The 21,010-nt window shown below is 39.8% G+C and overlaps 1 protein-coding gene across 1 annotated transcript in view; it reads left to right on the plus strand.

Annotated features, from left to right (window-relative positions):
- ADAMTS16 (ADAM metallopeptidase with thrombospondin type 1 motif 16) overlaps positions 1 to 21,010 on the plus strand; it is a 158,300-nt gene that overhangs the window by 56,147 nt on the left and 81,143 nt on the right. The window contains exons 10-11 of the mRNA XM_067033287.1: positions 7,862 to 8,015; positions 18,023 to 18,118. Of these exons, the coding sequence (XP_066889388.1) occupies positions 7,862 to 8,015; positions 18,023 to 18,118 (250 nt within the window). The remainder of the gene's footprint in view (positions 1 to 7,861; positions 8,016 to 18,022; positions 18,119 to 21,010) is intronic.

The raw sequence follows: 21,010 nt of genomic DNA on the forward strand, positions 1-21,010 counted from the left end.
CCTTTGATGTTCACTGCTGGGTTGGCCTAAGCCTGTCCAAGAAGCCCCAGGCTCAGGCGCCCCTTCTGCACATGGTTCCCATTTGGAGGCATCTGGAGACATTCGTTTGACCAAGGAGTTTGCTAGACACGTTCTTAGGGCCTCAATTTCTGCAAGCTTAATCTGACATCATTTGACCTTTAGAGTCAAAAGAATCCCTTAAGATACTTAGCAAACCAAAATATTTGTCACTACCATTCAGTTGTTTTTTTTTTTTTTAATTCTTACTTCTATAACCAGACATTTTCAGTCCATGATTTTTTTAATTTTTTGATGTTTAAATATTTTCTTGTAGTTCTATTGAGATATAATTGACATACCATGAATTATTATTTTTTTTTTTTTACAAAATACATTTCTCATTAGGAGGAAAGAAATAAAAAAGAGTATATAAACCTTCACCTGGGTCTAAAATCCTATAATTTTAAGGATTATTTCTGGAAGGTTTTATCATAGCTCTAATTCATTTAGGGTATAGAACATTAAGGAGGTAGAGTTTGACCCCCTGAAAAAGAGATAGTCAGTAGATTTTAAAATTTTAGAGAAATAAGGGACTTTAAGAAACATTTTTAGATCTGCTAGTAAAGTGGATTATCGCCCTGGTTTTCTCTCTTTCTTTCTTATGTTTTCAGTAGAGCCCCTTTTCTTTGTTTTCTGCCGCACAGATGAACCCGTCTTGTCTCTAGCACATCATTTGGGTTAGGGTCCCAGGCCTACTTCTGTTGGCTTCACTCACCACGCTCTGCTCATTATCCTACGGATGGCTCTCCGTGCTCACCTGGGGCAGTGAGTGCGCAGCTGGTTTCCCTTTCTCGCTGCCTCTTGCGTCACTTCCAGACCTCATAACACATCTTCTGAGCTGTGTCCTGACTACCAGCCTTGGGGGCTCCAGCCTGCAGCTGTGGTCCTTCCTCACAGCCTTACTCTGAGACCTCGGCTGAGACATTCTGCCACTTAAAGGAAGGATGACTGCTTTCCATATTTTGTGCTACCCGGAAAGAGTAAGAATTTTGTAGATGTTATCTGTACCCTGGTAATATAAACCTATATTCTAGGAATATACACTTGATCATTTTTTAAATTTCTATCACCCAAGAGACAATATTCACATGACACCATCGGTCCTTCCAACATCTGCTCTTCCCTGTATGGCGTTCTCTTGGAGTCAAGCTGGGGATCGTTAACACTCGTTTTAGATTTCTCATGCACCTGTTCAAATGTGCGTGCGCGTACGCATGTGTGTGTGAAGGACTCTGCTTTCCCTGATAAAGAAGATAATTCACTTTAGCTCACAATGCTCTTATTTGTATTAACAAGGACATTTTTGAGTTTTCTATATCCCAAATCCTTTCTATAAACGTCTACATTCTTTTCTTAAAATTTTACTTCTTTTTCATCTTAATGGCTCTGATGAAGATATATAAACATTTTAAATTTTTTGAAATATGCTCTGACAACTTGAAAATCCCAGGGATGCAAAGTATAGGCATGCAGTGAGAATCAGCATCATGAAAGAGTCCAGAAAAAGTTTTCAAACTGCCAAGAAATATAGGAAAACTCACAGAAAGGAAATAGTTGTAGGCTTAGAGAATAATTATTTTGATGACATTAAATATGGGCTGTAATCTTCAAGTCAGAATATGATCCTGAGAATACTTATTAAGATTCTGGAGTTCAAAGCCATTTTGTCCAGTGATACTGGAATGGTTAGACATATGCTGAAGTATGTCTATTTGTTTTTGTGCCAATCAGTAAAACCCTTCTGTAGCCATGCAGTAACAAACATTTATTTTCAGGGACTTCTCTGATTTTTTTTGGACCACATAATAATAAAAATGCAAGATTTTACATGCTCCCAAATTTGATTTCTCACAAGATTAAATTTTCCAAGATAGCCTTCCATTGTCAAATTCACTCTTAAGATTCATTGTACTTGAGGTGTCTAGTTGTGAGTTGGACGCGTCCACAGTGCATCGATCATGATTTTTCATGGGCTTAATGACCCTGAGACCATCTTTTACATGTTTGCTGACTTCCTGATTTCTAAGTCATCAAAATACTGTTATATTCTCCACCAATTAGTTGGCAGTTTGGACATGATCCCAACAGTGAGTAAGGATAAACGGCCAACTTTACAAAGATGAGTCTGTTTTCCTTTATGAGAAGCCTAGCATTGGGTACACGGAAAAAATGTATATAATAAGGGAACTCAAGTAGCCTGAAGTTGTCAGCACAACTTTTCTCTATACTCGGTAGAGTTAAGAAGGCCAGATATGTTTTTGCAGTAAATTCCTCAGCCTCATCAATAAGGACATATGTCACTTCCTATGGGCAGACACAGACCTCATCACATTCACTCATGTCCGTATCCGGGAGGCCTAAGACTTTGGAAGTTTTAGCTCGTTATTTTAAACTTAACAACAACACGGACACATCTTCAGTTTGCTTTTTTAAAACTTGAATCATGTGCTTCTGATCAGTGAACACACCTCCCCGCTTGTCCTATGAATCTGCATCCATACATGAGAAAGGTCATCACAGGAAGGCAGGAGTTTGAGGGCTGCCCTGCCGTACCCCAGACCACCCTGTCGATAGGAAAACCTGATTTGGCCTGAAAGAGTATGTTTGGGGGCCTAATAGAAATAAGACATTTCAGTTCACATCTTGCTCTGCTGTATAATGTTCGTCTTAAGGAAAACAAGCCAGCGGGTCGTGGCTGAGTGCAGTTTCTGTGAGACTGGAGAATGGGCACTGCCATGTCGTTGATCAGCGAGGGAATGAGAGCTCATGTGCCGATCGGGTCTTCATCACTATGCCTGGGAAGGCCTTGACCTTGGCAGCTAATATAACCTTTTCTGGGGGCTCCCGTTGTCTCTCTAGGAAAAAGAGGGGATACAAGTAACAGAACTCTCGAGCTCTTTAACGTTTTATGGTTCATGAATCCGAGTGGGAAGGGGACTCTGAAATATTGTTGCAGAGCCTCTGGCCTTGCCCTGTTTTCTTCATTGACGTTATATATGTAGTTAAGCACATATACAGAAAAGTACAAACTTATAAGCGTATAACTCAATAACTTTGCACACAGTGAACATTCCAGTGGAACTTCTACCTAGATCACGATATGGGGCACGTTATAGTAGCCAAGTCATGGAAACAGCCTAAGTGTCCTTCAGTGGATGAAAGAGTGAAGAAGGTGTGAGATATATGACGTATATGTGGCATTTATATGTATATATGCACTGTATCTAATTATATCTATCTATCGACCTGTCTACCTATCTACACACACACTGTAATATCATTCAGCCACGAGAAAGAAGGAAATTCTGCCACTTGTGACAACGTGGGTGGTTTCTGAGGGCACCATGCTAAGTGAAATAAGTCAGAGAAAGACAAATACTGCAGGATCTCACTTATATGTGGAATGTTAAAAAGAAATCAAACACTTAGAAACAGAGAGTAGATTGGTAGTTTCCAAGGGCCGGGTGAGTGGGAGAGAGGTAATGGGTGAAAGTGGTCAAACTTCTAAAGTAGATCAGGTGAATGAGCTCTGGGACTGTCACGTGCAGCATATGTTGACCACAGTCAACAATGCTGTATTTTATCGTTGAAGCTTGCTGAGAGGGTAGATCTTAAAAGTTCCCACTACCAAATAAAAGTTCTAACTTTGTGAAGCGATGGATGTGTTAATGAACCTAAAAAAAACCTGGGGGCTTCCCTGGGGGCGCAGTGGTTGAGAGTCCGCCTGCCGATGCAGGGGACACGGGTTCGTGCCCGGGTCCGGGAGGATCCCACGTGCCGCGGAGCGGCTGGGCCCGTGAGCCGTGGCCGCTGAGCCTGCGCGTCCGGAGCCTGTGCTCTGCAACGGGAGAGGCCACAACACTGAGAGGCCCGCGTACCACACACACAAAAAAAACCTGGAACGCGGCTCTCCCCCGCAGAATCCCCTTCCTCAATCCCACCATCACCTCCTCCTTCCCCACAGACAGCCATTCCTCTGACACAGAACGCCACCGTAGACAGTTTTGTCTGGGTTTGAACTTACTATGAACGGAGTCATGTGTTATGTGCTCTTTTGTGTCTGGAGTCTTTAGCTAAATATTTTGATTATGAGATTCATCCTTGTTTCTTGCGTAAAAATATGACAGTCATTTACTTATTTGTAATTGTGTGGATATGCTCCAACTTATTAATCCATCCTGTTGGTGATAGACATTTGCATTTCCAGTATTTGGCTATTATAAGAAATGTCACGGTGAATATTCTTTCGGTTTACGCATATATCTCAGTATACAGAGCAGAGGAACTTTGGGGTCATAAATATATACATACAGTGTCAGTAGACACTGCCAAATAGCTTTCCCAAGTGGCTGTGCAAAGTTACAATCCCCCAAGCACTTATGAATATTCAGATTGTTCCACAATCTTGCCAACACTTGATCTTGCTGGTCTTTTTCATTGCAACCAATCTTGTGGGTCTGTGGTGGTGGATCAAAGTGGTAATTAATGTGATTGAACGCCTTTTCACATTTTAAAGGCTACTTTAAAAACCTCTTGAGTGAAGTGTCTGTTCAAATCTCCTGTGTATGTTTTTGAAATTAAACTCCTGTATTTTTCTGATCTCTTGTTGGGAGTACTTGATACATACTGAGTAGGAACATTTTGTGTATTACAGGAAATATGTATTGCAAAATCTTCTTTCACTCCATGACTTAGTATTTACACTTTGAATGGTGTCTTTTGATAAACAGAAGAGTTTTCTTATGTTTTTAAGGGAGTCCAGATTATTCATATTTTTCCTTTAGGATTAGCACTTTCTGTACACCACTGGAAAAAAACTCTGCCTACCCCAGAGCCATGAATATATTCTTCCACAAGCTTTGTTGTTTTGCTTATCACGTGTAGGCCACCTGACTTTTGCGTAGGGCATGCAGCAGAGTTCAAACATATTTTGTCCTGGTGGATATCGGGTGATTGTCAAATGGCTACAATGCTTTTTCTTCATGCACCCACACCCTGTTGGAACCCTGTGCTCACCTCACTGACTCTGGACTTAGCTGTGTGACCTGCTTTGGATGAGGGGACAAGCGCAAACTTGCCCAAGCAGGAGCCCAGCCAGAAGGGTCAGGGGTGGGATCTGCTCACGGCTCTTCAGGTGCAATGCTGACCAGAGCCGACTTTCACAGCGCAGTGTTGACGTGTGTGTCGCTGTGTCTCCCCCTGCATGGGACCTTCCAGGCCCCTAGTCTGTGCACTGGATCAGGCAGGGACCTCATCCTCAGGGCCACGTACAGATTCTCTGTGGCTCCTTTGAAAGTTTACATGTCTCTTGTTTTCAGGTTACTTTTGACATTTTTCTGTGATTTTGGTTTTCTATAGAATTTCTTTCATGTACCCATGTGTGTTTTTCTTTTTCTTTTTCCTGCTTGGGGTTTTAGAACTGCTTACATTTTTGGTTTATTGTCTTTCATCAGTTTTTGAAAATGTTCAGATATTTTATCTACAAATATTGATTCTGACCCTCTCATTCTGTTTTCTCCTTTTCGGATTCCAATTATGTAAATGTTAGAACTTTTCGCAATACCTCACATACATATTTTGTATATATTCGTTCTCTGGTGAAATTCTCCATCTTAACCTCATTTTCTCAAAGCTAATAACCGTAATAATTTTAAATTCCATTTCTGGCTACTCCAATATATGGATTCCTTATGAATCTGTGTCTATTATTTGTGTATTCTCTTGGGTTTCAATGCTTTGGTCTCATCTCCCAATACATTTGGTAATTTTGAACAAAAGAAGGATATTGTTAATGAAAAAATTGAAGACAAGATAGAGCCCCGAATGATGTTACCTTTTCTTTCTAGCAGACAGGGCAGTTTCAGTTTATCAGTAAGTCACTTTGGGGTTGAGCTGATGTCACCCTGGCATTCGGTCTTCCTAAACCGGCCTTTCAAGTTATTTCTTTACTCCTTCAGCAGAGACCTGGTATGGCTTCCGTGAAAGTCTTGTTTACCAGGGCCGACCCACAATTTCAATCTTTATCTCCCAGCCCCACCAGATTGCCAACACCTTGCTCAGCTTCTCAGCCCCGTAAGGACCACTTTCCACTCGGCCACTAGGCTTCTTAGCATCTTTTTATGACTCATTAAATTCCTTGAGGAGGAAAAATATTACTGGGTATTGGGTTCACTTCTCTACTTTCCTTTGCTCTGGAAATGTTCATCCCTCATGTGCTTTTTACTTTGATGGTCTTCTGATGCCTGTAGAACAATCAGCCTCATACGTGCTGGTCCACCATAGTTAAAAGTGGAAGTGCTCTTTGAATTAAATTTTAAGGGTGAATACAAAATAATAGGTTACATTTGATCAAACTATAAAAATTCCTGAATCTGTGAACTTTAAAAAGTTGTTTTCAATCTCTTGCTTGGGTTCATCAATGTAGCTGCCTTTTCCTAGTTTCCTTTCTATGCAATGGGAATAGTATCGCCAACCCTGATGTGACTTCAGGGAGATAATGGGGAACATCTAACTAGTATGTAGGAATCACTTGAGATCATTAGAGAGAGGTGCTGTGGAATTCCAAAGCTGCCAAATCACTTCTGTCATGGGGTGTTAGTTATGCTTTTATTCATTTTTCTCTACTTACAGAGCCTTACATCGTGATCATCGTAGCAGTAATAGAAAGATCATTTATTCAACACCCACAGTGAGCCAGTCACTGCTCTTAGCACTTTCCTAGCCTTTGATTTAATCTATTAAAAGGCTTCTGACCTCCTTGCATGTATATTTAATGTCCTGTCCGCAGTGACTGGTGCCCTTGCTCATGTTTTATGTATGTGGATATTAATTAAGGGCACACAGGCATCCGTGGGCTCCAAGGCAATAGAGTCTGGGACCCGAGTCCTGGAGACTGGGGCCACTAAGATTCCGATCCAGGTGGACAAGCACACAAAGAAAAGTTTGGCGATGCTTAGGCGGATCTACTGTTGTTAAGTTTATTGTGATTACAGAGGTGTTTTGTTTTTGTTTCTTTTTAGTTTTTGCTTATTGAAATTTATAAATAGGATTTAGTTGCTCTTTGCAAACACTTGTTTCTCCTCCCTCCAAATGCAAAAATTATACCGAAGCCTGCTTCTGGTAGGGAAGAGGATACCCTATTTGTGGAGGAAGAAATCATTAGTTGGCCTTCAGCCCATCTTCTAGGGAACTTAAGGAGAATTAATTTTCTTCTGACTTTGGAATCTAGTCAGAAATCAGCCTGCGTGTAGAGCATTTCTGGTGGAAATCATTGCAATGCTCCATGTGGGAGCTGGAAGCTACTGTGCAGGAAAGGAAGGAAGGAAGGAGGGAAGAAGGAAAGAAAATTCCAGCCTTTGAAATTGGCTAATGTGTTTTGCTGTTTACAGTGCCCATTTCATCTTTTTATTGTTCCTGGCAAGAAGTGTACCTTTTAAGGTGTCTGTTATAGAAGCTCCTCACATCAAACATCTGGTTGTATCTTCCTATTTCACTCTCCCCATGATAGGTTTGAGAAATCTGATGAAGAACAAATTGCCTCCCTGGAAAAGGTGAAACATATTATGAACAATTTCAGAAAATGTGGCCTCTATATTTTAATAGAATTAAGATAAATGTTATATTGGACCGGAGGAGAAAGATGTCCCCTCTTCTGTATACAAGACCTGTGGTAAAATTGCATGAGAAAGAAAAGGCATGATTGAATTACGTGTCATGACACGTAATTCAATCATTGAATTACATGATTGAAGTTACATCTTTGGTAATTTCCGGCATCACCAGCAGTTCCTCTTTGTTTTAGCACTGCCCAAGCTACATGCCTTGCTGATCAGCCAAAGCCTGTGAGGGAATACAAGTATCCAGAGAAGCTGCCGGGAGAGTTGTACGATGCAGACACACAGTGCAAGTGGCAGTTTGGAGAGAAAGCCAAGCTCTGCATGCTGGATTTTAAAAAGGCAAGTGACTGTTGGCAAATGTTCAATGTAAGATTCTTCATAAAACCATTTTATTCAGTGAAGCTGACGTTGATGTATTCTGCGTTTATTGGGCACCTACCAAATGTCAAATCCTGTATGTTAGGGCTGGTCCTACATAACAGGAAACACATGTTTCACTGGCAAAGCAAATGACAGTGGATACTGTTGTGAGGATCAGTTTCCTCTCAAGTACTGACTTGGCCCGTTGGGTCAGTTCTTTCTTTCTGATTTATCTTGTGGGAGCTCAGCAGGAACTCTTGGTTGGTGTAAGATGGCAAATTAATTCACTGCATTCCTTTCAAATGGTATTTAAGAAACAATGTCCCCCCACCCCCCTTACCTTCCTCAGATATAGGCAAAATTTACTATAAAGCAGTAGCCTATCTGGGACTTCTGATTGTTAAATTCCTCAAATTAAGTGTTTCTAGAGAAGTCTTTCATAGAACTCCATTGACCCCAGGGACACCAGCAGACTGGTTTCCTCATATAAATTCCTCATATAACACAGAGACATGTGCTATCGCTAGACAAGGGAAAATCGAGATTTCACAGCTTGCCCTACTAAACCACTAGGAAAGCTACCCATAAATTAAATGAAATTAACTATTTTTGAGGTTTCTTTTATTCTAGTTTATAATGAAATCAAGAGGAACATAGACAAAAATATATAGTCTTCCAGAAACCTCCAACATTTCAGAATGCACTGGGAATATTCCCAATTTCAATCTAATGTGATAATCTTCTTTCTTCTAAACTAAAGTAGACTCCCCGCAAAAGTCAATTACAGCCATGTGCCAGAACTGGATTCTTATCTCCTCAGCTGGCTACTCTCAGCTGGGAACAAGAATAATAAACCAGTCAGCATCAGCATATATTCCCAATGTTGCCTTTTCGTTGGCAGAATATGTGAAATCCCTGAGAATTTTTTGCGTGTCACTCTCCTGTTTGCTAAGAAAAAGGAGCATAAAACTTTTCTTTCAAAGATGGAATGTTCTACATCATACTGCTGGTTTTCACATTATTTTGCTGTGACCATGGAGTATCCGTTTGGAAAACACAGGAAATAAGAAGTTAAATGCAGCAGGTCTTTTTATTACTGAGGAAATATTTACCTGCAGGGAAATGCATTTCTTATAGGTATACAGTTGGGTTTTAACAAATGTATTCCCTCATGTTACCAGCATAAAGCTAGAATGTTCCCTTTTGCCCCTTCCATTCAATCCCCTTCCCACCCCAGTAAGCAACCATTGTTCTGATTTCTGTCACCATACTTTCATATTGCTTATTCTGGAACTTCATAATTGCCAAGCAAAGCTTTCACATTTTGCCATTAAATATGATGCTTTCAGTTTTACATAGTTACCTTTTATCAAGTTGAAAAAGTTCCCTCCTGCTCCTAGATTGGTAAGAGATTTTATCACAAACTTATGTTGACTTTTATCATACTTCTTTTTTCTTCGTCTATTGATATAAATGTATTTTTCTCCTTTATTCTGTTAATGTAGTGAATGGTACTGATGGGTTTAAAGTTATTTTTCTTTGATTTTTGAATGTTAAACCAACCTATATTCCTAGGATAGCTTTACTTGGTCATAATCTATTATTCATTTTTATATTTTGTTGATTTGATTTGAGACTATTTTGTTCAGGATTTTTATATCTGTGTTCTTTTTGTTGTTGTTGTTTGTTTATTGGTTTATTTATTTATTTTTGGCTGTGTTGGGTCTCCGTTTCTGTGCGAGGGCTTTCTCTCGTTGTGGCAAGCGGGGGCCACTCTTCATCGTGGTCCGCGGGCCTCTCACTGTCACAGCCTCTCTAGTTGCGGAGCACAGGCTCCAGACGCGCAGGCTCAGTAGTTGTGGCTCACGGGCCCGGTTGCTCCACGGCATGTGGGATCTCCCCAGACCAGGGCTCAAACCTGTGTCCCCTGCATTGGCAGGCAGATTCTCAGCCACTGTGCCACCAGGGAAGCCCAGTATCTGTGTTCTTGAATGGTATAATTTAGAATTTTTTTTTTCTTAAAATTACCATTCAAGAATTTATATCAGGGTTATGCTGCCCTCAAAAAATGATTTGAAAGTGCTCCCTACTCCTTTGCTTTCTTGAAGAGCTTGTAATAAAATTTCTATCGTTTCTTCCTTAAAGTTTTCTTAGAACTTACCAGTGAATCCAATCTGTGGGAAGGTTTCCGTAATCACTAATTCAACTACACTAACACATGTAGGTTTATGCAGAAGAAATTCCCAGCTAGACTGATCAGATTCATTGGAAAAAAAAATTAAACATCAAAAAATGACACAGGAAGAGACCTTTTCCAATGAATTTTTTTGTTTTACCTGGGTTTTTTTTTTGGGGGGGAGGGGGTTACCAAAAGTTGTTTGTAATATTCTCATTTATCCCTTGAATGATGGAAAGATCTATAGTGACATTTCCTCTTCCGTTCCTGATAATGGTAACATGTGTTTCTTTATCTCTTTTCTTGGTCAGTCTAACTAGAAGTTTATCAGATGAATTAGTCCTTTCAAAACATCAGTATTTATCTTTATTAATTTTTAACAGAAATATTTGTTGGGTTCTTTTCTATTTCATTAATGTCTGTTTTGTCCTTATTACATACTAAGGCTTAATATGACTTTCTTTTCCTTGCTGTTTATGGGATAAACTTGGATCACTGACTTTAAAAATTTCTTCTTTTCTAATATAGCCATTTAACTATAATTAAAGCTAGTAATTTTTTTTCTCAGCAGCATTATTAACATATATCCTGAACACTTTTAGATGTTGAATCTTTCATATTATTAGCTATGAAATATTTTCTAATTTAAGTGGTGATTTCTTCTTTAACCCATGCATTATTTAGGAGGACACTCTTTAACTACCAAATAATTGGTGATTCTCTAGACAGCTTATTAATTTTGATTTCTAATTTTGTTCAATTTTATCAGAGAATATACCCTATAAGTATACTTTTGAAATTTATTGAAACATATTTCATAGCTCAGCATTTGGTCTACCCCGGTGAACATTCTGTGGCCACTTGAAAGAATTGTGAATTCTGCAGTGGTCAGGTATACTGTTCTAGATATATCTATTTTGTTAATTTGTCTGATAATATTGTTTATAGCTTCTATATCCTCTGCAATATTTGGTACTTGTTATGTAACAATTTAATAGATATGAGTGTTAAAGTCTCTAACAAAGATTATGTATATTTCTATTTCTCCCATTAGTTCTATTAGTTTTTGCTTTGTATATTTTGAAGCTGGGTATTTAGGTGCATACACATTTAGGATTTTTATATCTTCCTGACTCTTTCATTAATATACAATAACTTTATTTTATCTTTGATAATGTTAATTTCCCTTGAATTATACTTCATCTTCTGTTAATACAGCTACATCAGCTTATTTAGGAATACTCTTTGCATGATATCTTTCTCCACGCTTTTACTTCCCATTTCTCTGTGTTTTTATATAAAATATGTCTGTCGTAACATCCTTTAGTTTGGCATTGCTTTTCTATCCAGTTGAACAATCTATAGCCTTCCACTGGGATGCTTAATCCATTTATATTTAATGTAATTATTGACATAGTGGATTTAAGTCTGCCATTTTGATATTTGTTTCCTATTGTTCTCATTCCTTTTTCGTTTGTTTGTTTTCTTTTGGATTAAACATGCTTTTAAAAATTCTATTTTTGCATCAATTCGCTTTTTAGCTATATTTTCATGTATTTTTAGTGGTTCCTCTAGAGATTACAGCTGCATCTTTAATTTACAACCTACAGAGAATTAGCATCATGTCACTTTATGCAAAATTCAGAATCCTTACAACAAATAAGTCCATGTATCCCTCTTTCACAGTATGTACTATTGTCATCATGTATTTTATTTCTATGCATTCTGCCACATGACGCAATGTTAAAATTTTTGTTTTAAAATAATGGGTTGCTTTTAAATAAAATAGGGTCATCTTTTATATTTACCCACGTTTGCCATTTATTATTTATGCTTTCTTATAGATCAGTTTCAAATTGTATCATTTCCTTAGGGGATGAAAAACTTCCTTTAGCATTTCTTGTAACACAATCTGTGGCCACAAAGTCTGTCAGGTTTTCTTTATCTGAAAATGTCATTAACTCACCCTCAGTTTTGAAGAACACTTTTTCTGAGTACAGAATTCTAAACAGTTTATTCTTTTTTTTTCCTTTAGACACTTTAAAGATATAATTCCATTTTCATCTGGACTCAGCTGTTTCTGATAAAATGTTTGTCATCATTTGTATCTTTCTTCTAACATTTCTAATCATTTGTTTAGACAATTCAGCAAGCTATGCATTTGGGTTATTTTAAGTTTCAGTTCCAGAATTACTATTGGGTTCTTTTTTTATAGTCTATATTTCTCTAGGGAATGTCCCATTTGTTCACTTATTATGTCCATTTTAAAAATATATTTATAACATATTACATATGTTACAATTATATATTGTAACGTATTGTTATTTTATGTTACATGTATTTATATTATGTTATTATAATAGGTGAATCCTTTTTAATCCCCCGAGGCTTGTTTTACTCTTCCTTAGGGCTCATCTATTCTGGTTTTTCCTTAGCCCTAGGGCATGGCCTGTACTCTAGTTTACGGTTCTTACTCATGAGACGTGGACACCCGGGATGCTCACTGAAGTCTCTCCACTTTGTGTGGCCATTACACTGCTGTCTCCTAGCGTTGTGCACCTCTGTCTTCTAGCCCTTATCAGCTTTCAGCCTAAAGCTGTTGCCCTCTTCCAGGCCACTTGGAGTCTCATCCTGTGCATCAGCCATTCACTCCCCAGATAAGGACCTGCAGGAAATCCTCATGGAGACCTCTGGTGCTCCCTACTCAATGCAGCTTTCTCCTTTCTGGTCCCATTCCCACAAATTCTAGCTACTTCTGCAGCCCCAACTCTGATCTGTGCACCCTCCATTCAGTGAGACTGCTGTTGTCTTCATGGGAACCATGTCTTCGCACCGTGGTCAGCAAAGTGTTCCCAGACAGAGAGCTGGGCAAAGGTGACGCCCACCTTACAAATTCCCTTCTCTTGAGAACCATGTACTGTGTTGCTTGTTGCAAGAGTCTGAAACAACCTGCCCATACACGTTGTCCAGTTTTATAGTTTTTATATGTAGAAAAGTAAGCGTGGGACCAGTTACTTCACAATGAACGGTAGAGAAAATACCTTTTGAAAAATATCCATTAAAGTCAATATTTTGAGCTTATTCCCTATGCTGTGAAATCGTTTTTCAATCCAATTAAACTTAACATATTTTTCTTTTTATGAGTTAAATTCTACTTGTGTGGCCAGACTCTCTAATATAATGAATCTCAACTTTAGATACAGCATGACAATTAGATTCTTTATTTTCCGTATGAATTAAAGCATCTCAAGAAAGTCTCAATTATAAAAGTTAATTTTTTAAATGAACTCCTACTGAAATTTTATGAGAATGGGTTTATTAGGTTGAAATGTAAAGATCTGGAAGTTTTCTGACTGAAGAATATAAAATAATAAATAACAAGGAAACTACCCAGTGCCTCAACCACCACTTGGCACTTAAGGCCCATTCAGTAAGACTTTGCTGGGAAGGGTGATAGATGGATGGATGATGTTTTAGACAGGGTTGAACCTTTTTTAAGTACCACGTGCCATTTAGTTTGGAAAGTTAAGAGATAACACGAATGCATATGCATTCTTCTTTTGGATTAAATAGATGTGTATTTGGTGTATATGTGTGGGTGTTTACATACTTGTTTATAAATCCACACACGTATATGGCCATGGCTTTCTCTGTCCACTGATGACTTGTTGATAATCAAAATTAGTGATAAAAGCACACCACTGCTGGAAAAACAAATAATTGCAACAAATTATATATCCTATTATAACATCATTTGTGTATGCATTTTTAGTTTGTGTTTTTGGAAAGTCTGATACTGACAGTTTGAGAAAACTAATCTGGTGGCATTCTATTCACAGTATGGAAATGCCACAGTAAATCCAGCACAGTCATCTGAAAGTGTTTGTTTTATTTGGGGTAGTAGGTTGTAATGTTAAACTTAACTAAGCCAGTATTATCAAAATAAGTCATTGTGAGCATAGCTCTTAATTATGGGAAGGAATAGCAAGTGAGAGAGCCTTCATTGAAGAGAGTACAGTATTCCTTAACAACAAAGATAAAAGCAAGAGTGAACTCTGTACATGGGCCTCAACTTTCTTCTTCGTAAGTCAAGTATTAGTTATTTTAAACATTGTGTCTTTATCAAGTTCCTCTTCTGCTTCATCAACATTGCTTGGTGGCCTGACCCTGCAGTCTGAGATGCAAGTTGCCAGAATTACTTTGAAATGTGATCACCTAAGTGTCCTGGGTACTGTTGGTAAATTGGGAACCCACCCTCCAAGCCAGCAGGTACTGCATTCCAACTTCCTGGCCCTAGAACCATGATTTAATAGGGTCTTTGTTCCAAGAGGACCCTGAAGTTTTATTAAGAATGTAATGACCTGCAACCATAATGCAGAATTTAATACAACCATTGTACATTATGTCCAGAAGTTAGCAGCTAAGTCAAAGTATGATAAAACTGAGAGGAAGTAATCGGTGTTTGGTTGTTTAGATAATAAAATAAACATTGTTTGAGGTACTAGAATTGTTATTTGTTTTCCAGGATAGAATGTCACATTCTTATTAAATGACCAGCAGTTACATCTATAGGGCACCAAGGTCTCGAATCCTTTTTGATATGTTGGAACACAGTAACATGAATTATATATTTCAAGGCTCATGTAACTCTGATTTCTTTCTGCCTGGAGGCCTGGAATTAGGAATTGAGCAGCTTCCAGAATGAGGCTGAAATACACAGATGGCATAAGCTGGGCACAGACTGAGTTACAGTCACATGCTTTAGTGGTGAGCTGTCACCAGCATCCTATACTTGAGAGCTTCTTACTTAGAAAACTTAAAAACTATTGCCTTCAATAGTATCTTCCATCCATATTACTTTATCCTGCAAAATGTTCCCCCAAACTACAATGTAAGAATATTATGAAAATCCTTTGAGTAATAGTCCAGGTGTAGTGTTTTCATATCATCAGGTCACCCTCTTAAGTCATCTTAGAAGTTTTTATGATCACAATTCGCTGATCACTATTCATTTCATTTTACACTAAAAATGTTCCCGCTCATTCTGTCCAAGGTTTCCATGGAAACAAACTAACAGATGTTCAACTCAGACAGCATTTATTGAAATCCAGCCAGGTGCTAAACACTGTTCCAGGTATTGATGACAAATACATAAAAATAATTTAACATTGTAAAACACCATTTATTTTATCGTCTTGCATCATCCCTGAAACTGCCTCCGGACTTAGTACCGCTGGCTCCCTCAGGCCACAGCCATGAACCAACCCAGTCTGGGGGCTGGGATTGAGCTCACATCTCCTCACACCTTTGACGTGAGAAAGGACCCTGATATGAGTTTGGTGCCTGTTAGGTGCCAGGCCCTGAGTTGGGCACATTACCTACCTATGACGCTTCATTCGGCCCCCAGGACCAGTCGATGGGTGGTTGCATTCAGGGAGGATACCGGGACTCTGCCTGCCCAGGTCTGCCATGCCCGATTCACACCAGATGTGCTTACCTCCTCGGAAGCCCAGACCCTCTCCTGGACCACTGTGTCCATGCCCCGGTGACCTAACCACAGGAGCAGGTATCTCTGTCACACCCGCCATTCACGTATCATTCACTCATCCATCCGTGTGCTCATCTGTTTGTGTGTGTACACACCCAGCCACCTAAATCAGTAGGTCTCTGAACCAGCGCTCACGGGCAGGTACGCCTACCCTGCACCACTGTCTGGATTCTGGCTTTGATCGACCATATTTCCAACCAGATGTTAAGCCAGAGTCCACAAGTTCAGGTTTCAAGGGAGCTTTATTTATATCCTGGTTTCTGTCAAGATGTCATCCCGGGAAGCAAACAGAGCTTCCCAGTTGTCTCTGTGGGGACTTACAGATGCCCAGGCCCCTGCTTTTATGGATGCCTTGAGGTCCTCTTATGACTCTGATCTCTAACCACCATTCTGGGCAAGAAGAGAGGCTCCCAGCACAGCATGCTAATTAATGTCATGAGAGCCAGGAAAGCGCTAACCACCAGCGTGACACATTTGCCCCAGTAGCACTTAATGATTCTGGAGGACTCCCAAGAAAATGAAGTTTAGTGGTACAGTGATTGTAATCTTAAGAGGTTGCTGTGAATACCTTGAAATAAAAGCAATTAATTGATATCAAAATTAAAACATTGACACTTTGCCTCTGAACAGCCCATGCTCTGAAAAGCTGTCTTATTAGTGAGAGAGATACAAGCAGAAAAAAAATATAAGGCAGTGCCTTTAACAAATGCCTTAACTTTTAAATATAAAATAAGTACATTTATAAAGGAGATTTGAGAATTAGTTTTATGAAGGTAAAATTAATATGGATTATTAAAAGGGAAATCCTTCAAGAGTTCACTCACACAATGCAGAAAGTCTCCTGTGAGCACATCTCTAGCATCACTGAAACAGAAAATAAAAGCACAAGTGCCGTGAAATGCCAGCTTTCAAGCAAAATTAGGTGGAAGTTTTGCTGTGTTGCATTTTCTTTATAACACGAAAACACCCAGTAGACACAGCTATTAAATGACTTGGGAAATAGTGCAGCACTTGTTCAAATGTCCAGAACAGTTGTGCAGATAATTTAAGAAATGTTTCCATCACGTGCAGCTGAAGCTACCACCAGCATTCTTGAAGGTCCCGTCATTTCATGAGTCCTGCTGCTGACTTCCCTTCACTAAGATGTTCCTTTGGGCTCAAAAGGATATAGAAGTAAAAAGAATTCCTTGTACTTGGAGAGGCCTTTATTGTGTATAAATCTCAGATCTTGTTTTATTTTATTGACAGATCAGCCGTGTGGGGCTTCCTTCCTCTGCACACGCCTTTCTTCTTCTCATCTTCCTTTGCATGAACTCTTCATTCCTCCCCCCTTGAATGTGCCATCCTTGAACTCAAGAGTTGGCTCAGATGTCCATCTTCTCTGACTCCTTCCCTGGGTCCTCCAGGCAAAGCCCTTTTCTCCTGGCAAGCCCACCCTGCACTGTGTTCTTCCCCTTGTAGGGGCACCTCTCCCCATGTTCCCCATGTGCACCACATGGTGATTTACAGCTAATCTATCCCTCTAAGACCATTCTTGAGAGGGTAGGTCTGGCCATATTTCTTATGGAACCTCCTGCCTAGTAAGATAACTGGCATATTCTAGGACGTCATCGAAGATTTGGGGACGGTGGATGAGTGGGTGGCTGGATGAATGGATAGCTGGATAGAGGAATGGACAAGGAGAAGTTAGTGAAAGGTAGGATGGAGAATGAATTATAAAATGTTAGGTTTGGGCTTCCCTGGTGGCGCAGTGGTTGAGAGTCCGCCCGCCGATGCAGGGGACGCGGGTTCGTGCCCCGGTCCGGGAAGATCCCACGTGCCGCGGAGCGGCTGGGCCCGTGAGCCGTGGCCGCTGGGCCTGCGCGTCCGGAGCCTGTGCTCCGCAACGGGAGAGGCCCACGTACGGCAAAAAAATAAAATAAAAATAAAATGTTAGGTTTTACTGGGTTTTTTCATTTTAATTTTTCGCAGTTTTCTTCAGTGCCTGGATTAAGCATATTTTACTTTTTAATTTAGAAAGTGTGATTTTGTTAAATGTATGATGAATAAATATAAATAAATAGAGCTTCATGGATAGAATTAAATTGAAGCAAGTCTAGAACATGAGTCTTCTAGGTCCTCACTCTATCATATTCACGTATGCCTAAGTAGATGTCAGCTTTCAAATTATATCAGTTGTTTTTCCCTTAAATTTTTCAGTGATATTTTATCAGAGTTGTGTGGATCATTTGTAACACTAATGAGCTTTTTTTTCTCCTTTAGGATATCTGTAAAGCCCTGTGGTGCCACCGGATCGGGAGGAAGTGTGAGACTAAATTTATGCCAGCGGCAGAAGGCACAACTTGTGGGCGTGACAGGGTAAGAAGCTAGTCTTAGGTACATACATCATATTCAGATGTCAACCTTTCAACCATGCATCTTTCCTCCGCTTGCCTTGGTATTTTGTAAGCCCACCTTTCTGATATATATGTCCATATCTATACCCATGTCCAAAGATTGTGTTAATTGATATTAATACTATGAAGAGGACTCCCCTTCATACCTTTCCAGTGATATAATTGATGAGCTGCCTGGAATAAATAGACATAACTGTCAGGCAACAGGTGATGGCTGAATCTGTTTAATGAAGGAAAATGTTAAACTCTTGACCACCTTTTAATCAAACAAAGAACCAGCATTCAGCAGTTCTGTTAAAGCCCCAAAGAGTCAGCTTGAAGACTGTGGAATAGGTCCGTCTGACCTATTGCTGCTCCTGTGAAAATGAGAGAGGTGCTCTTGGGGGGGAAAGAAGAAATTCATGAGACAGCAAGTTTATTACTAACTGGGAGACAATGACAATTCTGTCATTAACACTTAAAAATAAATCCTCTTAACACTCAAGAATAATCTTTTAATCCTTTTGATTTAACCTGTGATGGTATTTTTTTCAGAATATAAAAGCCTATTGATAAAGATAGAAATATATTGGAACCAAATTGTCACTGTAACCATTTTTATCCATATGTATCTGAACTTTTTAGTGATGCTAATGAGAACGAAAATCTATGCCTGAATTTCATTGATCCAGGATGTTTAAAGTCCAAAGCAAACGTATCATACCATAAACATATTTAAATGTGAATACAAATAGAAAAGGTTTAAATGATTAGGAAACAAGGCTAACATAATGCTTTTGGGTTAAATTATTGCAAACTTGACTGAGGAAATGAAGAGAAGTGAAGTAAATTTGCTTAAGAATAGCACCCAGCAACCATCCATCCTACACATGTTAATATGCTGTATCTTCATACTTTCCCAGGGTGAGACTGATATTTAAATCCTTCTAGGGATGTAGGCAGCAGTAAATTAATCCATAACAAAAACGTCTAATTAAAATGCTTTTAGTTTCTTGGAAGAGAAAATAGATTTGCTGAGGTACTGCAATGTGGAAATACCAGCCATGGTGGGATACCAGGGGATTTACCTGAACATTAGCTGCAGGTGATCACGACTCTTTGCACATAACTGACTAAAATTGATCAAATTTTGCAAATCTGATAGTTTGCAAAATTATGCCTATTTCTGGAAAGATTGGCAGTCCTTCCATTGTTGCCTTGGTGATGGTTCACACAGGTACGGTGTGGGTCTCCAGGTGTCCTACTTTCTTTAAAATCTGCTACTTTCCTTGGATGAAGTTACAGCTGTGATGCTACCCATATATTCTTGTTACGTTCTATTTACCTTGAAAGCAATTAAAGTGGTTTTCATTGGTATTTTAAAATATTTTTTCCTGGTGTTTCCCCCTATTGAAAAGAATTAGAGCACATTAAGCCGGACTGGATGCCTACAAATTACACAGCATTGAGTGTTCTGCCCAGGATTGAATGGCTGCCCAGTGGCCGTGCTGGGACAAGCATCCGAAGTTCATGTAAAAGCCCCCTTTCGTGTTAATTGTGTCGTCCTGTATCACTGGTCCATGAGGTTTATTGATCGAGAAGCGTGCATTACCAAAAGTCAGTATCTCAGTACTTTGGAATATTCCAGAGCAGTGGATGGGCTGCAGACAACTGACAACAGCTGTACTGCTCTGTGCATCTTTCTCCTGGACCTATTTTCCTCCATCTGCTACCGACACAGAGACTCTGCATGGATATGCATGCTGGTGAACCTGAGGGCTCAGTGCATCTTTCAGTGGGAAGCACTGAACATGATATACGTTGAATCCTCACAGGCACCCTGGAGGGTGAGCCTAGGGCAGCCCCCCACTGTACACCAAAGAACTCTTCCAGGAAAAAGACACTCGGTTTCTCTGCTCTCATGCCATGAGAAATCCAGAACAGGGGGCAGAACCACAGCCCGTATGCGTGCTGAAGCAGATTCCGGTTCTTTAATGATCCCTGGTAGAAAATTAAACCAGCTCTCACTTTGTGATTGTGTTGCAAGTGGTCTGAGGCACTTGGCCTGTGTCATTGCGTTGGGTCTTTGTAACAAGCCAGTCTGGTGGTCTCCCTCCTCCCTGATGTTCACAGGAGGACGGGCGGGCTCAGGGCACCTGAGTCAGTGCCCCAGGTCACACACCTAGTTGAGGTGATACGCAGGGCTCGTTTTCACCTCAAGAACGGTGTACGTTCTTGTGCCTTTTGCTGCCGCCCTGTCTGTACGGGGTTTAAGTGTGGCAGTGGATTCCTTGAACAGTATCGCAACAGGGTGTGAGCCTTATCGTGACATCACACCGTCCGAGATAAAGCCTCTTTCATCAGGAACACTCTCTGTCGGTAAAATGTAAAATTGTGATAAACGTGGGATTGTTCTCAGAAATACAACTGGTGCTTCAGCGGACACTTTATGTGTCTATTTCACACAAGGGTCTTACCCCCAACCACCCCACTGACTGGCTCCACAGGTCTGTGATCTGCATGAAATTAGCCTCAAAATTATATGTATGCGGATCCGTGTTTGTGTGTCTACGTGCACCTAGGCATTCCCCCCAACCTCCTTGGGAGAAGATGTAGTGCTTTCTCCTCAGAATCTCAAAAAGTTTTCTTAAATAATTTTTAAGGATAGTCACTTAAGGATACTCCTGGGCATATATCCGGAGAAAACCATAATTTGAAAAGATACATGCACCCCAGTGTTCATAACAGCACTATTCACAGTAGCCAGGACATGGAAGCCACCTAAATGTCCATCGAGAGATGAATGGATAAAGATGTGGCACATGTATACAATGGAATATTACTCAGCCATAAAAAAGAATGAAATAATTCCATT

Source organism: Kogia breviceps, chromosome 4 (assembly GCF_026419965.1).
Source record: "Kogia breviceps isolate mKogBre1 chromosome 4, mKogBre1 haplotype 1, whole genome shotgun sequence".
NCBI classification, from domain to species: Eukaryota; Metazoa; Chordata; class Mammalia; order Artiodactyla; family Physeteridae; genus Kogia; species Kogia breviceps.